General features: G+C 50.6%; 9 protein-coding genes across 9 annotated transcripts; 6 read left to right on the forward strand and 3 right to left on the reverse strand.

The window, feature by feature from the left end:
* The first annotated feature begins 1,065 nt into the window (after nucleotides 1–1,065).
* On the forward strand, nucleotides 1,066–3,254 carry GGI43DRAFT_397197 (uncharacterized protein). The gene has a single exon (XM_083205074.1). The coding sequence runs from the start codon at nucleotides 1,331–1,333 to the stop codon at nucleotides 2,888–2,890; it is 1,560 nt and encodes a 519-aa protein (XP_083064528.1). The 5' UTR covers nucleotides 1,066–1,330; the 3' UTR covers nucleotides 2,891–3,254.
* Nucleotides 3,178–5,033, reverse strand: GGI43DRAFT_397198 (SRP40, C-terminal domain-containing protein). The gene has a single exon (XM_083205075.1). It carries the CDS (start codon nucleotides 4,820–4,822, stop codon nucleotides 3,548–3,550), a length of 1,275 nt encoding a protein of 424 aa, XP_083064529.1. The 5' UTR covers nucleotides 4,823–5,033; the 3' UTR covers nucleotides 3,178–3,547.
* Nucleotides 5,034–5,501: 468 nt separating this feature from the next.
* Nucleotides 5,502–7,361, forward strand: GGI43DRAFT_259043 (C3HC zinc finger-like-domain-containing protein). The gene is made up of 3 exons (XM_083200959.1): nucleotides 5,502–6,204; nucleotides 6,265–6,348; nucleotides 6,404–7,361. Exons 1-3 carry the CDS (start codon nucleotides 5,682–5,684, stop codon nucleotides 7,234–7,236), a joined length of 1,440 nt encoding a protein of 479 aa, XP_083064530.1. The 5' UTR covers nucleotides 5,502–5,681; the 3' UTR covers nucleotides 7,237–7,361.
* On the reverse strand, nucleotides 7,361–8,748 carry GGI43DRAFT_259046 (translation initiation/elongation factor MRX8). The gene has a single exon (XM_083200960.1). The coding sequence runs from the start codon at nucleotides 8,713–8,715 to the stop codon at nucleotides 7,486–7,488; it is 1,230 nt and encodes a 409-aa protein (XP_083064531.1). The 5' UTR covers nucleotides 8,716–8,748; the 3' UTR covers nucleotides 7,361–7,485.
* A 720-nt stretch (nucleotides 8,749–9,468) lies between these two features.
* GGI43DRAFT_421048 (uncharacterized protein) lies at nucleotides 9,469–10,632 on the forward strand (the record flags this gene model as incomplete). The annotated part of the gene is made up of 2 exons (XM_083207891.1): nucleotides 9,469–9,736; nucleotides 9,827–10,632. The coding sequence occupies 2 exons, from the start codon at nucleotides 9,469–9,471 to the stop codon at nucleotides 10,630–10,632; spliced, it is 1,074 nt and encodes a 357-aa protein (XP_083064532.1).
* Nucleotides 10,633–10,781: 149 nt separating this feature from the next.
* On the reverse strand, nucleotides 10,782–15,168 carry GGI43DRAFT_259201 (uncharacterized protein). Its single transcript, XM_083200963.1, has 3 exons — nucleotides 14,782–15,168; nucleotides 12,470–14,697; nucleotides 10,782–12,408 (listed from the first exon to the last, which is right to left on the reverse strand). The coding sequence occupies exons 1-3, from the start codon at nucleotides 15,045–15,047 to the stop codon at nucleotides 10,931–10,933; spliced, it is 3,972 nt and encodes a 1,323-aa protein (XP_083064533.1). The 5' UTR covers nucleotides 15,048–15,168; the 3' UTR covers nucleotides 10,782–10,930.
* Nucleotides 15,169–15,873: 705 nt separating this feature from the next.
* Nucleotides 15,874–17,828, forward strand: GGI43DRAFT_397201 (C2H2 type zinc-finger-domain-containing protein). Its single transcript, XM_083205076.1, has 2 exons — nucleotides 15,874–16,287; nucleotides 16,367–17,828. The coding sequence occupies exons 1-2, from the start codon at nucleotides 16,157–16,159 to the stop codon at nucleotides 17,781–17,783; spliced, it is 1,548 nt and encodes a 515-aa protein (XP_083064534.1). The 5' UTR covers nucleotides 15,874–16,156; the 3' UTR covers nucleotides 17,784–17,828.
* A 204-nt stretch (nucleotides 17,829–18,032) lies between these two features.
* Nucleotides 18,033–18,698, forward strand: GGI43DRAFT_259068 (uncharacterized protein). Its single transcript, XM_083200961.1, has one exon. It carries the CDS (start codon nucleotides 18,151–18,153, stop codon nucleotides 18,517–18,519), a length of 369 nt encoding a protein of 122 aa, XP_083064535.1. The 5' UTR covers nucleotides 18,033–18,150; the 3' UTR covers nucleotides 18,520–18,698.
* Nucleotides 18,699–19,623: 925 nt separating this feature from the next.
* On the forward strand, nucleotides 19,624–21,221 carry GGI43DRAFT_259070 (uncharacterized protein). The gene is made up of 2 exons (XM_083200962.1): nucleotides 19,624–19,801; nucleotides 19,860–21,221. Exon 2 carries the CDS (start codon nucleotides 20,070–20,072, stop codon nucleotides 21,060–21,062), a length of 993 nt encoding a protein of 330 aa, XP_083064536.1. The 5' UTR covers nucleotides 19,624–19,801; nucleotides 19,860–20,069; the 3' UTR covers nucleotides 21,063–21,221.
* Nucleotides 21,222–21,329: the final 108 nt, after the last annotated feature.

A 21,329-nucleotide genomic window follows, 5' to 3' on the forward strand; every position in this document is an offset into this window, starting at 1 on the left:
CTATAATTACCAGCTGCACGGGAAAACTTGCGGTGAAGAAGCGTGAATCAAAGAGAGGATACCAAGCATGAAAATTGCTGGAATAACGGCTCTTTTTCTATCGCCGCGGAAATCGTAATGTCCAAACTGTACGCGTATGTGAGTCTGGCTGAGCCCTGACGCATGGAGCAGTCCTACAGGCATTTCGGTGAGTCAGTGGGGTAGGACGGCATATCGCTGCATGTACCGACGAGTCCTCAACCTCATGAGCCGTACGATCTACGGTGGGCTTTTAAGAAGGAGAAAATATGACCAGCTTGCGTATACTTTGCAGAGATGTTACGCAGACCTTTAGCCATAGAAACTGCAAGAGGGCAGGAGATTGCGTCTGTGGTTTGAAATCGCCGTGGCTTGGGACGATAGGCAGAAGAGAGAGACGCTGCACCAGAGTGGGTTGCACGAACGGTTGTCAGCAGTACTGAGACGAAACATTTTTGAATGGACGACGGCGGTTATAGCCCCCACTGAGACAAGCTGCTCTGCATCCCAATATTGCCACCCGCAGCTGGAGAGACCCAGTGGAGAGAAGAGGCTTGGCGGTTAAGCAGAGGGCTTGAGACTAAGGATAGGACTCTGCGGCTATTGGCAGCGTTGGGAGCTGAAAATGAAAATGTGGTGGTGTGCACGGAACCGCTAAGCACCAAAGGGGACTGATTGTCGCGGGTAGTCTAAAGGTAGAGAGACTAAATATTAACTCTACTCAGGTTAATTTGTGCCAATATCGCGATTCAGTTCAACGCCGTTTGACTTCATGGCTGATGCTGTCGGAACCAGCAAGTTAATCTTAATTTCTAGCTTAAGGCACTCGGCAGCATAACCACGGCAGGGAAATGCTACACGCTGCCACAGCTCCCTCGGCGATTATCCGATCAACCGATCAAGTGTGGCACACGCTCTCGCCCAACCAAGCCCACTAGCATAGCCCTGCTGCATGCTCTAAACCAAATTCATGTGCCGCTGTCGAGGGCAGAGCCGCCAACAAATACAGGAGCAGGAGGCTAACGATACTACCCTCATCTCACCTGTCCGGGATTCGTCTTTCTAATCCTTTTTTTCTTCTCTGCGTCTCTTTTCTTTCCTCTTTCATCTCTTCTTCTTGCATATAACTGCGACAGTAGAGCCAAGAGTTTGGTTTATTATCGTCTTTATCATTCTAGCCTTGCTTGCGTTGTTCTTGTCGCTTTTCGGTTTGCTGCGTACTGCTATTTGATACTTCTGATCTCCCTATTCCACAGCATCATCATCATCACCATCATCATTTGTAACGACCACAACAAGACAAACCGTCAAAATGTCCAACCCAGGCGATCCCGGCTGGAAATGGTTCCCCGACGACAAAGACTCTTGGCGTCTCGATGTCGTCTCCCTTCTCGCAGTCATTGGCGAATCCGCCATCGGTGAACACTCACAAACCATCACCGCCTCCATGCTCTGCATGCTGCCCCGTCTCTTGCCTGCGCCCCAAGCCCTTCTGAAGCCAAACCGCCCCACGCGTTTGCCAGAGACGCATGCCAAGATGGCTGGTGTGGAGAGCGGCACGGTCCTAGATTCGGTGGGATTCTTCGCTAACATCATTCTGCCCCTGGAGGACCTGGTCCCCTACGATTTCGTCGAGCTGGACATTAGACATGTGGCGGATGCGGTACCATTGTCGGCCCTAAATCAGCCCCGCCAGAGTCGTGGCCTTATTGCCAGGTGCATGTCGTTGGTTCGCAAAGCCGAGCCCTTTACCGAAGGCATTTCTCCAAGCGAAGAAAAGGAGAGCGATGCGGCGCATCAAGGAATCACATCGTCCACAGACCGAGATATCGAAGGGGGCCATCACCATTCCACGAGACAGCCAACAGATCCAAAAGTTCACTTTGATCCCAGCGTTGCCAGTGGACATGACCATGCCCATCCTCATCCTGGAATGATACGCCGACGAACCAACACTGAAGTGGTGCAAGATCTGCTTTCGGCCAGAACCATCGCCATCAAGGGCAGCCGGCCCATTGTTCCACCAAAACTTCTTTCTCCTCTCCACATCTTGTCTGCCTTCTCATGCCTCCTCAGTATCGGCATCCTCATCGCCGCCATTTTTTGGCAAGACGGCACTGCCATCCTCGCCATCGTAATCGTCTCCTTTGTCTCCACCGTCATCGGCTATGCTTCTTCCTGGCGGCCCATTCTCATGCAGCGTCGCCACACTAACAAGGTGCCCAGCGGCGATGTCATGATCCGGACCCGTGAGGGAGCTTTCGTTTTGGTCCGCTGCTCAGAGGATGTGGCTCGCGAGCTCTATTCCGGCACAGAAGAGTGCGACTACTACGTTGGCGAGAAAGTTTACAGGCTATGCATGGCGATTGGCACCATCCTTCTCATGTTTGGCGTCGTGCTCCTTGGCAACTGCACCTGGAACTCGCAGATTTTCATCGGAGGGTCGTACATTATTCTCAACGGCCTGTACTGGGGACTTGGTATGCTGCCCCTGAAGTATTTTTGGGATCTTTCACGTTATTCCTGCAAAAATATCACAAAGAAAGACAGCCAGAAGGCACACGGTATCACCAACGAAATGGACGAGCGCGAGGGATACCCCAGCTTCACACGTACCTTGTGGTACGCCATCCGCGAGACCAAGACCATAGGATGGGTTGAGCGTAGCGGTGCCGCGCCCGGAACTCCCCAGTGGAAGCAGTGGCTGCGCGAGGCTCTGGAGAATGCAAAGGCCGGGAATCGTGACTGGCCGGCCGTGAAGAGAAAGAATGAGATTATGTCTGGAGTGACTGATCCGGCAGAGCAGAAGGCACCGGTGGCTGAAGTGCAGGCTTTGCATTCAAATGCGGGACCTAATGGCTCTACATTTTGAAGAGGAGGAATTCTTTGAATGAAAACGATGATGGCATGATGTTGTTTGATCAATTTGACTGTTCTCCTTACTGTCCTCTTTGATTTGAAGTTTAGTTCTTCTTTTTCTAGTACCTCGCTTCTCTTTTGCTGTTTGAGTTCGGCATAGTGGTGGATTATATATGTAAGAGCGTGGAATTACAAAAAAAGGCTTTTGATTGGATATTTTACGGGATACATGATGATTTGATAGATACCACCTTGTTATTAGCAAGGATTCAACTTTTAGGCATGGATACAAAGCACTTATACAATTTGCATACGTTCAGATTGAGCAAGCAGAAAAACTAAGCAGATTTTAATATTACACATTATCACACTTGAAACTCAACCCAGTAAACAAGAAACTTTTCTCTAAATTATAAGAGCAAGTACATGTATATATAAGCGTGAAATAAACGAAAAAAAATAGCACTTTAAAAAGTCTAAGAAAAACGAAAAACGACTTTTATAAAACGAAAATGAAAAACATGACAATAATGCCGCCCTAAACACCGGCTGTTGATGCAACCCCAGACGCTAACCTGTCCACCTAGGATATTTTACGCACCATATACTGTATTTCTCTCCCCTTTCTCTCTATATTTTCTTCCTCTTTGTTTTTCCTCAATCTTTCTCTTTAGTCGTCAAAGTAGACGGCCTTCTTCTCAGTAATATCAATCACTCCAGCGCGGAAGTTGCCCCTCTTCTTCTTGTTCTTCTCCTTGGTGAAGCCCTTGCCCTTGGTAACGATGAGGTCCTCGTGGGCCCGCTGGGAGTAGCTCATGGAAACATACTCGTTGGAGGCGAACTTGGGATCCACCTTGATGTTCCTGTCGATACGAGAAAAGGGCTCGTTCTTCTTCTTCTCCTTCTTGAGGTCATAGGGGTTGGGAGGCAGGGGAGGGTTGGGCACAGAGTCCATGGTGGCGGAGGATGAGGAGTCGGAAGATTCCTTGGCCTCAGACTTGGTCTTGGCTACGCCGTTGGCCTTGGGCTTGTCCGAGTCGGAATCGGAGTCGGAGGAGTCTGAATCAGAGTCTGAAGATGATGAGTCGGAGTCAGAGTCGGGAAGAGGCACTTTGGCAGCCTCTTTGGGATCGACTTCAGACTCGCTGTCGGAGCTGTCGTCGGAGCTGGAATCGGAGGTAGAATCCTCCTCTGAGCTGGAGCTTTCATCTGAAGAGCTCTCGTCAGAGCTGGAAGACTCGCTCTCAGAGTCGGAATCAGAGTCAGAGTCGGAGCTTGGGGTCGGCTTGGCCTCAACCTTTTGCTTCTTGGCTTGAGGCTTATTGACCTGAGCCTTCTTTTCATCCTCAGAGTCTGAATCAGAGCTTGAGTCGGAGTCCGAATCGGATGAGCTAGAGTCGGAACTGGAGTCGGAGCTGGAGCTGGGGGGAGCCTTGCGCTTCAGGTTCTTCTTGCCCAGGGCAGGCTTCTCATCCTCGCTCTCACTCTCACTTTCACTTTCGCTGTCGCTGCTCTCGCTGGAGCTGGAGCTGTCTGAGCTGGAGCTGGAGCTGCTCGAATCGTCCATGTTGACATCTCGGTCAGCGGGGGCCTTGGCCGACTTCTCCCAGGCCTTGAAGACGGTAACGAGAGTGTTTCCACTGGTGCTTTCAGATGCCTCGCCCCAGCCCTTCTTCGATCGCTGCTTCTTGAAGGCGCTGAGGGCGCTGCTGAAGGAGTTGTCGGAGAGGAATTGCTCTACAAGATCGAGGAGTTGAGCAGGAGGCTGGGCGGAAGAGTCCTGAGCCTCGGCGCCCTTGTCGGCGGCAGGAGTTTTTGACTTGGCCATTTCTTCGTTGGAGGAATTGGTCGTACTAGAAGAATTGCTCTTTTGGTCCTTGCTTTGAGAAGGGTTGTTGGTGTTGTTGGAAAAAAGCCAAGAAGGTGGTTTAGAGGCGCTGGACATGAGAGAAGCAGATATTAAGAGAAAAAATAGCTCTTCAAAGAATCAAGCCTAATGTTGGGCTCAATTGAGAAAGAATTGAATGCAAGGCAAAAGGAAATGCCCAATTCTATTCTATCGCAATCGCTGAAACCTGAACAGTTGCTCAGATATGGATTCGAGAGTGCCCAAAAAAAAATTATTTAGCAGCGCATTAGCCGTTGTCCAAAATCGCTACGGTTTAAGCCGCCAACTAGAAAAAAAATTATTTCTGCCACGCGCCAGGAACAGGCGCCAAGAAAAAAGGGTAAGGTACATCAGGGCGGTGAGAAGGAGGCTTATCGCTTATCGCAAAGTGGCAGAGCAGGATTAACTGAGGCGCCGCGCTCCGGCTTAGCGCGCGGGCAGGGATGCTCGACGTCGGCGTTGGCAACTGCCTGCAGGTCCAGTGATGCAATTGGTTTGCCTTTGATATCAATTTCACCAGCCTGAACGGCAACAAAGCCACCTTCCCCGCTGACATTAATTCTGCTGCCGTAGCCAGCTTTCGCTCTCTTGTTTTCTTTTTGAATCCTGTTTCTTTTTGGATCTGGAACCTTTTCTTCGTCTTTAGCTGTGTCCAGGAGCTCTCATACCCATCGATTTGTCTGAAAGGAGACGGTGATTTCGCTAAGCCTCGACAACGGACTGGATACTGGGTCTACACAACACTCACCGGAGCACAAGTTTCTCTTATTCTCGGTCCAGGGGCTCGTCATAACCCTTTTTTATTCATCTATGCGATCTGGTCAATAAGCCTGCGGAGCTTACTCAACCCGAACGCGCAGAGCGATCCACCTCTCAAGCTCACCAGGCTCATCAGCCTCCATTTCCTTTGTATATCATGAACTCTACCAAACGCAAGTTCAACGCCTTGCTCCAGGGACTGAGTAGTCCACGCGCCAGCTTAGACCAAGAGTCTCCAGCGACCATGTTTGGAAACCGAGCACCGAGCACCAAGGCTGTGGACTATGAGGCGCTGCTGCAGAAACGTCGCCGTCTGGGCTTCCCGGAGGAAACCGCTCCACGCCTGGACAACCCCGTTTCTTCAGGTCTCACAAGCTTAGCCACCTCTATCAGGCGAACAGTGTCTGACGCCACGACTCCGAAAGTTCGGAGGGATGGCTCTGCGAGGTATTCTCCCGGTGACAGGGAGGAGCTGCTCAAGCGACTGGCGACGTTTCAAGAAATCACCGACTGGACGCCAAAGCCGGAAAGAGTCAACGAAGTGGAATGGGCTAAGAGGGGGTGGGTATGCCAGGGGAAAGAAAGAGTGCGGTGTCTGCTGTGCCACAAGGAGCTGGTTGTGAAGCTGAAGAAAGAGGCTGGAGACAAGGAGACTGATGCATTGACAGCTGCCGAAGTTGGTATGTTTGGGAAGACTCTGAATCCTTTACTGAATCAAACTGACTCGAACAATCTAATAGAGGCTGCATTGGTTGACAAGTATGCCGAGCTTATTGTGAGCGCGCATCAGTCAGACTGCCTTTGGAAGAGGCGAGGATGTGAAGGTAAGATTATTGCGACAGCTTTATACTTGGCCGCATTTTACTGACTCCTTACCAGATTCATTACTTCGACTCTCATTCATGAGCTCAAAGGCTGTCATCGAAGCTCTTAAACAGCGATATGTAGAGCTTTGCGCACGAGAGCCGTTTATTCCATACGAATTCAATCTTCACCTCCCAGAAGAGATGATCTTGGATGACGTGGTTGACCAACTCTCACCAGACTTTTTTGCTGTTGAAAAGTCTAATACAAATACCCCCAATCGGCCAGCACTTGCTCTTGCACTCTTCGGCTGGCAGGGCTTAACAAATACCCGTATTGGCGCTGTTGCAAACACCGCATCATGTCACACCTGTCAGCGACGATTGGGCCTGTGGATGTTCAAGAGCAAAGAGGTGGATTCAAGCGGCAAAGTGATTGTCCCCGCGCCGATGGATTATCTCGACCCCGAGCGGGAACATCGCTTTTTCTGCCCCTGGAAGAATGCCTCCGCACAGAGCAGGGGGCATACCACTCAAAGCAGCAACGAATCAGCTGATATGCCTGCATGGAAGATACTATTGCAGACCATCAAAAACGAATCGGATCTTCGAATGGTGTATGAGGGTCGAGCCAGGTCGCCATCTAAGCTGACTGCCAAAGGTTCATCCAACCCTCTCAAAACGCCAACCCGACAAACCGGCGGCGGCCATGTTCCACAGATCTCTGTGGATTTGAGCGTTGATGGGGACGAGGATGAAGCTACACGCGATGCCAAAGACAAGGAGAGATGGGCAAGGTTGCGCAAAGTCAAGAGCTTGTTCGATACCAAGAAGCTGAGAAAGTCGGTGAGCAGCCGCCCAGAAACGGCGGCATCCATCAAATCCAACAGGTCTATCAAGGGGGACTAAATGGTCCAGGTTTCATTTGTTTTTTTGGCTATTTAAATTGTCTGCGGTGGTGGTATCCAATGTTATATGTCTTGCTTTTGGACGGGATTTCTTTTTCTCTTTTGTTCTTTTTTTCAAAATTATCCTATTTTAGTCCATCAATCCTCTCTACATCATCATACCTCCTCTTCACGGTACATATAGTCAATTGTACAAAGATATTAATCCCCCTAAGCAACTTCTTGTGTATAATAATCATAGGTAGTCAGTTCATGTTGGCTTCCATTTAATGTCATCAAATGAAACCACTGGTCCGCCATAAGTGATTGTCTCGTCTTTCTTCTTCACTTCTTTGTCTTGGAGATCGAAGCCTGCCATTTCCAGGATGCTCGTCCTGATGCCTCCTACGCCCCCTCCGCTCGCCAATTTGGGCATACGATCCATCCCAGCGGCTGTAATGTATATATCCGGATTCCAGCCCGATCCTTCTTTCCATGCATTTCCCGCTGATCGTGATATCTTTCTAAGCTCACCTCGTAGCACTTGGGCCATTTCGCTACATCGTTCTGTCCATGAGCCGCCTCCCTTGTCAGCTTTGGTCAGGACAACCAGCGTCCTGGTATTGGCCTCGGCCAGCGTCCTTAGCAGCCACTTATCCTGCTCCATCAGCTTCTTCTCAGACGATATGAGCACCACCGCCCCACGCAGCATCTTTCTCGCCTTGATGTACTTCCACACGGCGTCTCCCCAGCTTGCCTGACTTTTGAATCCGTAACCTGGCGTGTCCACCAAGACGAGGCTATACCGGGGCAGTTTCTCGCCCTGCTTGACATGCCCCTTGGGGATTTTGGGGAGGGGTCCCACGGCAAAGGCGTTCATGAGAGTGGTTTTACCGGGACGGGCGCTAACCCTAGCAGCATCGAGCTTGCCGACGAGAGCATTGAGAAAGGAAGATTTACCAACATTGGAGGCGCCCAGGATGAGGATCTCGGGGATGTGCTCGTTTTTAGGGTGGTGCTTGAGGGATTCTGCGGAGTAGAGGAATTGGAAGCCTTGCTGGAAAAAGGCTGCTGCAGCGGAGATTTGGGCGTCTTGGGATTTTGTGGTTGTTGTTGTGAGGAATGAAGCGTTGTTGCTGTGGCGGATGAGGGTGCTGGTGAAGAGGGCTTCTTTGTGAGGTTTTGTGTTGGGAGGGGCGGAGCGTTTGGGTGTGGGAGTTGTAGGAGTTGTTTGGATTGGATCTATTGTTGGTTTTGATATAGCTAGGGTAATGGTTGTCTTTTTGGATGGTTGTGGTTGAGGCGGTGGTGTTGCTGGTGGGCTTGGATGTTTTATGGAGTTGCTGTAAATCTCATCGCTGCTGCTAGGTATGACTGAGCTGCGAGATGGTTTTGCGCTTGGTCGTTGACGAGGCCATCGCGGTAGGGATGTACTGAAGCAGGTGTGAGATATTCGGGGGGTTGAAAAGCCTTTTATGGCCTGTAGCTTTAATGGAGGCATTGTTAAGATATTGTGTGTGAGCTTTTGCTCTTGTTAAGAGCTGAGTTTGAGCGATGAGATTTGGCGTTGATGTAAACACTTTATAACCCCACTATAAAATATTAACAACCGATCTCAGCTTAATTCCATAGTTCATTCAACTACCACTACTAGATTGACACGACAGCGCAAGTGCCGGGATCAAAGATGCTAATAAATTGCAAGTATGCTACTAGAATAAATTTTACCTTAGATTCCAATGTAAATTGTAAATTATATCACGATTAGTGCAGTGTAATGCACTTTGAGACCACTAATACAGGGTACCTCATGCGCGTCACAGTCTAGTCACAGAAGACTGCACGTCTTACGCAAGAGACTTTCTTGAGCTGACCCAGCCCCTTCTTTTAGCAAGTAACGGATCTACTTATATAAAAGAGAGGTTATGAGTTCAAAATTAGAGCGTTGAAGTGATTTTTTCATTTGATTTTCTCATTTCAACCGCTGGCCATGATCTGATGCCTCTAGTATTCGGTACAGATCTACCATGTACAGTGTAACGAAAATAAACACAGTGCATTAACCCGTCTACATCAAAATTCTCAAAATAGCCCATGAATCATACCATGCTCTGTATTGTTCATAATTCAGCTCACGCAACAACTGACTCACTCAGTAACTCATACACCTATTCTCCACATAATCTCAAAGACTACCACATATTAAATCAGACAAAAGCTTCTATCCATATCATCCCTCATAAAATACCCCGCCATGGGCCTCGATCTGGACGCTCACGAGCAGCCCTCTGAGCAGATGAAAGCCGAGTGGAAGCACTTCTCGCGCCTCGACCAGTCCATCCTCCTCCAAGAAACGCCTCTTGATGATCCTCGTTTACCCCTAGAGGAGAGCGGATTCATCCAGACGGGCAGCATCCCGCGCTCAGCAATCACAGAGGCGTATTCTCACCTTGGCCCTGAATTTGCTGCGGTAGATGCGGGTGGCCCTGATGCTCCCATCTTATATCACCCTCTACTTCCCGGTACGAATCTCTACATATATTTTCTCTTATTCTCACTCTTCTTTTGGCTTGTATTATGCCATCTCATTCAACTCACTAACTCTTTTCCAGGCCTCCTCATCCTCCCCTCACTCGTCCCCCCAACCATCCAAACTCACCTCCTCAACACCATGATCCACCGTGATCTCAGCAATCCCACCCACCAAACAAACCTCCATCTCCACTACGATCTCCCCTACCCCTCTGAAACTTCCTCAGATCCTTCCTCTCCTCCCAAATCCTTCTTCTCCCTGTCCCCAGAATCTCCCCCAACCTTCATCCCCAAAGACCCCGAAGTTCACAAACCCCTTACCATCAAGCAAGCCCTCCAACGACGTCTTCACTGGGTCACCCTCGGCGGCCAATACGACTGGACCAACCGCGTCTACCCAGAGGCGCCACCTCCCTCCTTCCCCGCCGACCTGTCCAACTTCTTAACAACGCTATTCCCTGAAACCCTTGCTCAGGCCGCCATTGTCAACTTCTATACTCCCGGCGACACAATGATGATGCACCGAGACGTCAGCGAAGAGATCGACAAAGGCCTCGTCAGTCTCAGTTTCGGCTGCGAGTGTCTCTTCATGATTGCTCCCAGTCGCGGCGCCAACGAAAAGGAAGAGGAAGAAAAAGCGGAAGAAGCAAATGGTGAAGACCAAGACAAGAAGAAATACCTTCTTCTCAGACTACGCTCCGGAGACGCCATCTACATGACCAATGAATCTCGCTACGCATGGCACGGCGTCCCGAAAGTCATGAAGGGCACATGCCCTGACTATTTGGCGGATTGGCCCGTAGTTGGCGAAAATGGCGAGTTTGAGGAGTGGAAGGGTTGGATGCAGAACAAGAGAATCAATCTGAATGTCAGACAAATGAGATAGTAGTTAGATTTTAGTTTCAGACTATATAACGTTATAAATGATATTATGGAATGTGGCTTGTTTAAAAAAATATATTGTATATAAAATATTTGTTAAAATTGTATGTCAAAGCTTCAAATATTGCCTAAACGCCAAAAATCGCTCCCAGCGCAATTCTAAAAAAGCCCAAAAACAATCGCTTCAATCCCAAAGACGTAATAACTAAAACGCTTAAGTAGCACTTGAAACAAGTGGCACCCTCTGTGAGAAAAATGGAAAGGAAGGAAGAAGTCACAGAGAGTCATGAATATAAGATCGCTCAAGCAAAGCCAAATCCTTGGGCGTTTTCCAGCGCCATCGCCAATCGCTGCCTCAGCAAGTCCTTGTCCCTATACTCCGGCAAAAGTAACGTCCCATAACACGTATACGCTGTCGGTAGACGACTTCCACTGCCTTCGCCCTCGCCGTTCCTCTGAACCACAAACTGTAGATTGCGCATACCTCCAACGGGAACACGGTCCGACGCAGTCACAAACTCGAGAAGCTTGCGCTTCATCCTATCGTCGTATCGCTTAACAATCGACCAAAAGTCTCTGATGGTGTGGTGAGATGCATCCCATCCTACGTAGCGAGTATACCGCCGGAGCTCAGAGATGTCAATCTCCTGAACACCTTCGACAACGGACTGCAGGATCTGAGGGCTCAGCAGGGATAGTGATTTGTCTGTCAGACAACTCTTGAATCCTCGCTCGAATGCTTCGTATTGTGGTCTGACCGACATATCAGTCAGGTAGCGAATATAGTCGGTCACATACTGGTCGCGGTTATCACTAGTCACCAGTGGTGCCTCTTTATCGTCAATAGATTCTTCTGGTAGAACAATCCGCATCTTCCAATCAAGGTTCTGTGGCCACTGGATCATATCCTTGGTCATCTCTCGGGTAACGTTACCCCCTACATTGGGTACCGAGAACTCGTAAGTGCGCGCAAAAACATCCTCAACAGGGCCATTTTCTTCATTCCATTCCAGGAGACTCATTAATCCACTGGCCAGGGCAGGCCATCCGTCTGCAATGTGGTAAAGCTCTTCGACTGGCTCGCCCAGCAGTTTTCGGTACAGTGCCTTGGGAAACGTAACGGGAAGAGTGAGACCGTTGTACACTGCCAGGGATACGAGGACGCCCATAAGCTCAAACTTCCATTCTTCCACAACAGAGCCAGGGACGAACCATGCCATGCGGGTTCGGTCATCAATTGTGAAGGCACCATACTTGGGGTCCATGCACTCGGCAATTGCCATTCGAAAGAACTCTTGTTGCACACCACCCGAGTCAAATCCTTCCTCTCCGCTCAGCTCACCGAGATGAACCTTGAGAGGACGTAAAAGCTCGCGCTTCTGTCGCCTCCAGAGCTGGTCGAAAGCATCTCTCAGCACATTCTCTCGGCTAATATCGAGGATAAGATACTTGGACGACGCCACTTTCAACATGTCTTGGAGCACGATTTTATGGTGCGGGTTCGCAACAAGGCTCCCCGGGTCGACAATAGCGCTCATCCGCGTCTTGAGTGAGCTACTTTCTTCGAACATACGACTCATCTTGGCGAAATTGATTGACCGGAAAAACGTGATAAGGCACTCCGGGCTGAAGAGGTAAGGGTAGTCAAGTATATGGCCCCTATTCCTCTTCGAAGTCGATTCCACCCAAGATACTGGCATTTCCATAGAGTCTAAGCGTTCAGAAAAGTAGTCGGCGCGGAATTGAATATCGCCGAGTAAAAGTCTAGTTCTGTTCTGGTCTGTAGACTGTATTAGCATATATATGTTTATAGTGAGTGATGTATAAAAGATTTGACTTACACATGGTGGAAATCAGAGACAGCGCCCCATAAAAGGCGCCATTATTTACAATCTCAGGATTCCCATCCCATTCTTGATGGAGAACTGTCCTAGCCCAGTCGAGGAGTAGGGTGGGCACACGAGTCTCATGTAGCAGACGCTCGCCTTGTGTGAATTCTAGTACTCGGAGCGGTCCTGAGCTGAGAAGGTCAAGCTGGTTGAGTAGTGGCTGAAGGATATCTAGTTGACCAGCCTTATTTCTGCCGTCCATTCGCATCAGATTTGCTAGAGATCGACGAGCAGACACGGCGGAGAAGAGGCGTCGTGCCAATCTGACAGCAATATCGTTTGAGAAAACATCTTCATATTCTAGACATATTGACTGCGGCTGTCTGGTAGAAAGACCATTGCCGCCCAAAACCAAACCGGTAGATCGTATGCGCGACATGTCGTATAGAGTCTTAGAATCCGCGACGAAGGGTGCCACAGCAACGAGAGCATGGAGACAGACCGACATGACACACCCGGCTTCAAAATCGGTCAGAGGCTTCCGGCTTCTGGGCAGTGCCCTTCCGGACCGGGGCTGTGAGATTTGAAGGGATTTTGGAGCCGTAAACAGAGATTCTGCGGCCATCCAAAGGCTGTGAAGGACAAGGCTTGGTGCGGCCCGAGTCATTCGAAGCATGCAGTAGAATAGTGTATGCGAATCGTAGAGTTTACCATCCTTAGAGAATGACCGAACAAGAGAGTGGGGATCGCTCAAAACGGTGAAGAGGGCCTGTTCATTGAAAGCTTTCCACTGACTTGCGGACGTGGGATGAGATGTAGATTGCCGCCTGGTTAGCCGCTTTGATGGATTCTGTGGTTTAGGATACGATGCGTGAGATTCCAAGGGCCCGAAGAAATGGTTTTCATTGGTTCTATCTTCTTGGAACACATCGCAAATGAAATCGACCAGCTCAACATTCAAGGTGGTTAAGGATTGGGGTAGCAGAAATTTGGCGGATGATAATTCAACTTCCAGAATTGGCGATACAGGCCTCGGTTTAGATTGCGGGTTGACATGTTCCTTTTGCATGGCGGGTGCGGTGTTGCTAGGTATTTCCTTTTCCTCAATCGTCTCCGTATCTGAGGAGCCTGATTCAACGTCGTGTATTTCATTGGCGGTGGTAGTGGTAGGGGTGGGAGCAGAAACATTCTCAAAGAAAGCAGGCTTGGATGGCATTTCAGGAACGCCGCGAGTAACTATAGCAGGTGAAGTCTTGCCGGCGCGGGCCAGCTTCTCGGGGTAGAAGCCATTTAGGCTCGGGGGTCGTGAGTTCGTCTTGGTTTCTTCGGTCCCAGCTGAAATGGCAACAGGTTCCATGCTTCTTCTGTTATTCGACTTGGTTGGAGAGGAGCGAAACGTCTTTTTAGAATTTCTCTTGGGCTTGGACGACACATCTTTTGCTGGGGGCAGCGGCTCGACTACATCTTGACTCGATGTTCTCGAGGGTTTTGAACTTTTGTTTTGTTTAGGCTGTGCATTTGGCAGAGGCTCGGCCTGGTGGATGTAGGAATCTTCTGCTTTGGGGTTTGAAAGCTGTTCGTTGTTGGTTGGTTCAGATGCAGCGGCGGAAGCAGCAGTTGCATCCTCATTGGCCTGTTGAGCAACGCCCAGCTCGGATATCTTCTTTGTCATGGCATCAATAGCCTGTGGGGTAAGCCATTCCAACATTTTGTAAGCGACAGTGCCAAATGTAGCCACTGCAAAAGATCTGTAGTCCTTTGGTACCACCTTCTCCGAGACGCTGATATTCGAAGCCGGTATGGGACCGGGTCGTGTTGTAGCTTCGTCATTCTTGGTCTCGTTGGATTGATTGTTTAAACGTTGTTTATCAAGCGAAGATGAGCGAGATCTTGTCGTGGGAGACAAAGGCGGCTTAGAAGCAACGCCCACGCTTGGTTTCCTTCGCGGTATCGTTTGGTTATCCGATGGCCTGCGGGCACCATGCTGAGACGGCGATGGTCGAGTGGAAAAGATGAGGCTGTTGACTGCAGGGGGAGTTTCTCTGGACGACGAGCCAAGATATGGACACAAGCCGGATTCGGGACTATCTTGGCTAGCAAGATACACGGCCAACGTCCTGGCGCTTGTTGGATTATATCTGCGGATGGGCGCCTTGCCTGCGAGACGCTTTCGACATGTGAAGCAGGTGGCAGTCGAGCAATTCGGCGAGCCGCAGCCATTTCTCAGCTGGAAGATGTATCTATTTATAGCAGAAAGACGACATGTTAGTGAGCGGCTCCGGACATGCGACGAAGCAGGATACTATCACGGGGGGATGACATACTTGTCGACGAGATTCTGAAAGTCATGACGGCGACTGGCTCGATGGATGGCATAGACGCGACGAGGATTCTCGACATCTTGGACATAGTCCCTCAGCTCGGCCGGTGCATCGGGAGGCAGGCGAGCGAATGGAGCCACCTGCCAGAGCCCGGCAAGCAGATCCAGCTCACCGATGGCATCGGAGGGGCTTCGGAGGCGGTGGGCTTCGGCGGCATGGCCGGGCTCGAGGCCCCTTGCTGAGGACGTCTTTTGCGCCGGCGCGCTCATGGCTAGACGATGTAGCCGCTTCGCTGGGGGGTTCGTCAACTCAGCAGCCCATGCTTTTAAGAAATGAAGAGTTGGACAGCAGTCTGGCGATCACGACGGCAACAGAGACGATGATGGAATACGAGGGGAATGCGCGTAGGTATGAGATGGCGAGGATTCGGCCGGTGGTGGCGGCGTGCTAGCTGGTGGAAACGGGTTGGAGATGACTGGAGCAAGGCTGAAAGTGACGACGGCACGGGTGGATGCTGGGGGCGGTACAACGAGGTGCTAGCACGCTCCCGGAGGCATCCGAGTACTGGTACTGCCGCGCTCGGTGGCGTGCTATCAGCAGATGGACAGCAGCAGATGTACCGGCTACCTACGGGTCAGTGCTCCTTGGTACTAAAGTAGGAGGCCGCGCAGGTATACGCCTAGCAGAGCGTCTCATAGATTATTACGAGCTGTAACTGTAGCGCGTTAGGCTCCTTTCTTTGCCGCCGGGAGTGCCGCGTATCAGTACATGTCTCTGCATGCAGTGCTGCTACTGGCATCGAGAGGCGCTATTAGTCTATTGGGCTGCCAGAAGCACTTCCAAACTTCAGCTTGCTCGCCACTGACTGTTAGTGGCAGGCAGCTGAAACGATTTAGGTACCAGGCATCACATCTGGTAAATCTCAGCAGTTTAGGCCTACCTGATGCCTAATCGGTAGTGACTCAACAGAGGTTGGTGGCTCTCCGGCAGATGTACAGGCGGCGTCCAAGCGGATGGTACTTTGGAGGTGGCGCCCCCATGGCATGTTCCGCAAGTCACTCTCGCTAGCAGCGCAAAAAGATGCAGGGCTCGACCCACCTTCTGCAAGTGCTCGCTCGATAATACGTCAGAAACACCCCGCCACTCAAAAACTTCCACCAGAATTAATAATTCTTCGTCGCATTGCCAGAATCGAGAAAAGAGTCACGCACTCTTTAGATCTGCACGGCTGCGTTCGGCTCGAGGCCCTGCTCTATCTTTATATTGGGCTTAATCTCCCAGTATAGATTACAGATCAACTCTCTCTTCTTTCCCACAACCTTCTGCGACTGGCCCTTTTCTAAAGTCGCCGCATTTTTTTTTCTTTGCGCCGTCCATCATGGCGAGCGTCCAATCCGCCCTGCCCGTGGCGCAAGCCCCCCCGAGTACGCACCCTTATACGTGCAACTCTTGTCAGGTCGCCTACCGAAATATCGATCTCCAAAAGACTCACATGAAGAGTGACTGGCAGTGAGTGCAAACCCAGCCCTGGAGACCCTTGTGTCTGCTTTGTCATTTTTCACGGCTCGCCTCTAACTTGATATTTTAGCCGATACAACTTGAAGCGACGAGTTGCCTCTCTGCCTCCCATCACCGCTGAAGTCTTCACCGAAAAGGTTCTCCAGGCTCGTGCTGAGACCTCTGCCGAAGCTGACAAGGCCCTGTTTGAACGTGCCTGCGAGCCATGCGGCAAGACGTACTACAGCGAAAACGCCTACCGAAACCACTTGCTGAGCCAGAAGCACAAGCAAAACGAAGCCAACCCCCCCAAGAAGCACGATGACGAAACAACCTCTGTCATTAGCTCGACCTTTTCTCTCGGAGAGCCGGCTCCTGATGCTGATGAGGATGTTGACTCTGACGCAGAGCATGAGTTTAACAAGGTGATTGAGGGTCTCCAGAAGGCAAAGGTTTCTGAGCAGCGACCATCGCCTGTAAAGAGACCTCTCAACCCTCACACTGCTCCGGAGAGCGAAACTACTGGCACCGAATCCTCTTCTACTCCTGTACAGTCTTCAACTGATCGAGTGTGGACTCTGAATACATGTGTATTCTGCAACCACGAGTCTTCATCGGCTGATCTAAATGCTACCCATATGGAACGCTCACACGGAATGTTTATTCCCGAAAGGCCATATCTGGTGGATCTGGAGGGTCTTATCGAATACCTGCAGAAGAGGGTTGGCGAGGACCACGAGTGTCTCAGCTGCGGCAGGTTCAAGAGCAACATCTTTGCTGTGCAGACGCACATGAGAGACAAGGGTCACTGCAAGATCCCCTACTCTACGGAATATGATCAACTCGCTATTGGTGATTACTACGACTTCAGAAGTACCTATTCAGATGGAGAGGATGACGACGAGTCAGAAACAACTGAAGATGGCAATGGTGGAGCCAAGCTGGGCGCACGCCGCGAGGCCAAGGATACCGGTCCCGACGGTGAAGAGCTGGAAGACGGAGATGACGCAGACGGATGGGAGACTGACAGCTCAGGCTCTGATCTCGACGAGGATGAATCTGCAGACGGCCCCACTCACAAGCGGTCAAGTAAAAACTCCAAGAATACTACTCCGGCTTACTTTGACGAGTACGAGCTTCATCTGCCGTCAGGTAAAGCCGTGGGTCACCGTTCATTGAACAAATACTACCGCCAGAACCTATACAACCACCCGTCAGAGGAGGAGCGAGCAGAGCAGCTACTCATTGAGGCAGCACGAAATGAGGACGGAGTCGAGCCAAACAGCGAGAACCAGGTTGCCGTCATCAAGAACCGAAGACGTGAGATGGCGCCTCGTGGTGCTATTGGCATGGCTGGTGTTTCGGATGAGAAGAAGCGCGTGGCTCGCAAGGATGAGCAGCGCAACCGAGATCTGAACATGTACCGGGCGAGGAAGACGGAGTACGCGTATGGTAAGAAGTTGAACAACCAAAAGCACTTCTACTACCGCGATATGAACGGTGGTTAGTTGTGAGGCGTTCGATAGTTGAATATGAGTTATGTTATGATGAAATTTTACGTATTCTGGTTGCATCTATTACTGTAATCTGAAATGGCTGTGTGATGATTGCTTGTGCTTCAAGCGCCTTTCCGCGATGATACCCTAGAAACGGTTCCACTATAATGTGGCAAGGGTAGCTACGAATGAAGTGCCAGGTTCCGAAACCCTTGCAAGTAAGCTTGGAAAACAACTGTGCTCCTGTAATTTGGGATTCACGTGTTTTTCAAGTCTTTATGTAAATTTAGGTGGCGGTAGTAGTCGCCGTTCGTATTTTAATCGCTTCGACCTAGTGAAGAAGTGAGTTTGCCTCACTGCCAAAAATGAGTCTGCTTATATGCTAGCGGCGTGTCTATTATTCATCTTATACATTTTTATCTCCTCCCACTGTGTAGCTAAAGATGGAAATTGGCGAGGGGCTTGGACGCCCCATCCTGGATCACATCAGAATGCTTACTTTTTCGGAACAAGCTATGAGGCTAGTAGCGTGGGAGGGCCAGCCAATACAGACTGCTTAAGACCAAGCCCAGACCAAAAAATAGCCGATCATCTGGCGTTGACTGGCTGCTGGGGGTTGGTTGCTGGGCGGGATGCCTGGCTTCCGCAAGGAACCACTCTGTATTACCAAGATGTATTTATAGATAGGCGTGGAGCGTGCGGAGAGTTGACGGACATGGCTACTATCGCTTTCGCAGTCTATCAGTAATCAATGTTATGCGGTCTAATATCCAGCGATTACACGTATGAACTGAAACAATGCACAGACATGCGAAAACGAGGAGCAAAGAAACAAAACAGTTGGCCCAAACGAAGGATCGAGGCAAAAGAGGGGAGAAAGGCTGCGAAACTTGTTTTCCTCCCTCGTGCTTCCTGCTGTTGGTCGCAAAACAGAAAATAAGTGCCACTAACTCGACTGTTATTGATTGCTAAATTTGGGACACTCCCCTTTTTTTCCCTAGTGCGCCGCCTCCGCGTCTTTCTAGCGCTCAACTGTCATTGTATCTCTCAGACTTTAGCTCGTGGGAGAGGTACTTGTGAGCCTGCGCCCTGTCGGGCTGCGGCTGATGATCCCTGCGCCTGTTTTTTTTTTTTTTACTCGCCCACGCTTACAAGTGCGAAGTGCTTATCGGTGTTCCAAGGTTATTCTCCCACCGGCAGTATTACTGCAAGTATGGCACCGTCGCAGCACACTAGACACTGGAGAGAAGAAGCAGAAGCAGGGCATTAGAGTAAAAGAGAGTTTAGCGCTCCTCTGCTCATTTGCTCTAGCCCCCCGGAGCGCTGGCGAGCCGCGGCGCATGATTGGCAAGGCAAGGCGAAGAAGCCATCACGGATCCATGGCTGGTTCGATTTCCATGGCCCAGCCACATGCGTGCTGGTGGGACGTTCGTCATACATCAGTAGCAAAAGTACGAGTATGAGAAAATAGCCCCGGGGGGGGGGGCTGGGCTCGAAGATTTAGACTGGCTGTTTGGGCGTTGGGAGCTGCCCTAGTGCTGGGGATGCATGCTCGTACATAATAATAGTAGTAGTAGCTTCGGATGCTAATGCTGCGAGACCCAAAGCACCGTTTTTGTCTCTTGGTTTTGCATTTCTTTTCCGTTAGCCCCTGCTGCGGCTCTGTTGTCACTTGGGAGTTTTCTTACTTCTTCCTCTTAACGTGCTTCACTCACTGACTCTCATCTCCCATCTCTTTCCATCCTACCCAACTCTCCCTCGCCCACTCTCTTACTCCCAATCTCTTTACCTTTCCTGGCTCCATCTGCGATACCACCCTCTCTATACGTACTTGGTAATAAAACGGCTCTAAATCTGCAGCTGGCCGACTTGTGCGACCGCTTCTTGCATACTTGGTACCTGGCTGGGGAACAACACGACCAACGCCAAATCCGCTACTCTCGCAGATAATTCAGACAATTCCTCCCCTCTCTCCTCTCTTTTGCTTGCGCGCATTATTTTCCTTGTTGGACCGATACGAGCCGTAAAGGGTGTGTGCAGAAAAGGGAAATTGGAGGACATACGCAGCGGGCATTAATACGACGCCAGACCAACAACAACGTTATCGTGCATACAGACAACGAGTAGACACGACAGGGGTGGAGCAATTCAAAGCACATCGAAACAACACAACGCAGAAACAACACAACCACTGAAGAAAAGACTGCGCAATAACAACAAAAGAGAAAAAAGAAAAGAAAAAAACAACCGAAAGAGCAAAAGAGATATACAAAAAGACGCTAAGCCACAGCAGCAGCAATGGCTCGCCGACGCTGGTGGGCTTCCACGCCTCTCCTCATCCTCTCTCTCCTCACTCCAGCCACCGTCGCCACTGTCTTTCCCGACTTCTCCTTCTACCCGACCAACTCGCAACCATGTATGCAACAGGCGGGCGACGCATCCAAGTGCAGCGGCGCAGACGTAACAGAGCTCAACGAATGTCTCTGCGGCAACACGAACAACTTCATCATCTTGGCAGCCAAGTGCATTGGCCAGAATGATACGAGCGATGCCGTGCCGGTGTACCAGCAACTGGTGTCTGCGTGCGCGACGTCCAACACGCCGCTGGTCATTGCGCCGAACTCGTTTTACGCGGCGGTCAGTGGAAAGCCCTGGACGACGACGACGACGACAACGACAACGACAACAGCAGCTCCGACTTCGACTGCGGCGACGACGACAAGTGATGCCACGACAACGTCGAGTACAACCACGAGCACGAGCTCAAGCACAGCCTCTGCTATGCCCGTCGGGACTCTCACGACGGGAGCCACCATTGGCATTGCCCTCGGCGCGTCCTTTGGCGGCGTCGGCGCCATCGCCGGCCTCGTCTACTTCCTGCTGCGAAGATCCAAGCAGCAGGGCGAGGAGTTCCACCCGATGCTGCCCCACGGCGAGGATGGCCGCCATAAGTCGCTGGCCATCTCAGCAAACGAGGCCATGCTGCAGCCAACGCCCTCACCAAACACAGCAAGCTTCTCGTCAGAAGTGAAGCACCAGTCGTGGGTGTCGCCGCTGCAGAGCCCGGATCCGTACCGCTACTCGGCGGCGGCGTATGATCCGAACCAGGGAGTGTATCAGGGGCCGTATGCGCCGCCAGGGCCGATCGTGGAGCTACCGCCCGATAATACTCATCATCCTAATCATCAAACGGAGGGAATGGTGTTTGAGATGGACGCACAGCACATGCATACGATGCCGGCTGAGGTGCCGGGCGATGTCCCATCTGTGCCACGGCCAGGGGGGAGGTGACCGCAGTGAAAGAAGATGAGCTAAAAAAAAAAAAAGGATTGAGCTTTGCTTAATATAATTTAATTCTTTTCTCTGATCTGTATTTTGCCGGTTTACCTCCATCTTAGCTTGGAGTCATGATTGCTGGATTGAATCGGATAGCTTTGTTTTTTCTATCCGCGAGGGACCTTTTTATCATTTTATCCTAGGGGAATATCCGGCCGATACAAAAAGGGCTGGAGGCGTTTTGTATTTGATCAATTTATACATTTATTTCGTTGGATATAT

Source organism: Trichoderma evansii (genome assembly GCF_050947405.1).
Source record: "Trichoderma evansii strain SZMC 28006 chromosome Unknown GGI43scaffold_3, whole genome shotgun sequence".
Classification (NCBI taxonomy): domain Eukaryota; kingdom Fungi; phylum Ascomycota; class Sordariomycetes; order Hypocreales; family Hypocreaceae; genus Trichoderma; species Trichoderma evansii.

Bases quoted from the DNA above. Each gene is read 5' to 3' on its own strand.
- GGI43DRAFT_397197 (XM_083205074.1), top strand. From the start codon at position 1,331: ATGTCCAACCCAGGCGATCCCGGCTGGAAATGGTTCCCCGACGACAAA.
- GGI43DRAFT_397198 (XM_083205075.1), bottom strand. From the start codon at position 4,822: ATGTCCAGCGCCTCTAAACCACCTTCTTGGCTTTTTTCCAACAACACC.
- GGI43DRAFT_259043 (XM_083200959.1), top strand. From the start codon at position 5,682: ATGAACTCTACCAAACGCAAGTTCAACGCCTTGCTCCAGGGACTGAGT. The intron at 6,205-6,264 runs GTATGTTTGGGA...ACAATCTAATAG, and splicing joins ATTGACAGCTGCCGAAGTTG to AGGCTGCATTGGTTGACAAG. The intron at 6,349-6,403 runs GTAAGATTATTG...ACTCCTTACCAG, and splicing joins GAAGAGGCGAGGATGTGAAG to ATTCATTACTTCGACTCTCA.
- GGI43DRAFT_259046 (XM_083200960.1), bottom strand. From the start codon at position 8,715: ATGCCTCCATTAAAGCTACAGGCCATAAAAGGCTTTTCAACCCCCCGA.
- GGI43DRAFT_259201 (XM_083200963.1), bottom strand. From the start codon at position 15,047: ATGAGCGCGCCGGCGCAAAAGACGTCCTCAGCAAGGGGCCTCGAGCCC. The intron at 14,698-14,781 runs GTATGTCATCCC...TGCTATAAATAG, and splicing joins TTTCAGAATCTCGTCGACAA to ATACATCTTCCAGCTGAGAA. The intron at 12,409-12,469 runs GTAAGTCAAATC...TACAGTCTACAG, and splicing joins GTCTCTGATTTCCACCATGT to ACCAGAACAGAACTAGACTT.
- GGI43DRAFT_397201 (XM_083205076.1), top strand. From the start codon at position 16,157: ATGGCGAGCGTCCAATCCGCCCTGCCCGTGGCGCAAGCCCCCCCGAGT. The intron at 16,288-16,366 runs GTGAGTGCAAAC...TTGATATTTTAG, and splicing joins CACATGAAGAGTGACTGGCA to CCGATACAACTTGAAGCGAC.
- GGI43DRAFT_259068 (XM_083200961.1), top strand. From the start codon at position 18,151: ATGCTAGCGGCGTGTCTATTATTCATCTTATACATTTTTATCTCCTCC.
- GGI43DRAFT_259070 (XM_083200962.1), top strand. From the start codon at position 20,070: ATGGCTCGCCGACGCTGGTGGGCTTCCACGCCTCTCCTCATCCTCTCT.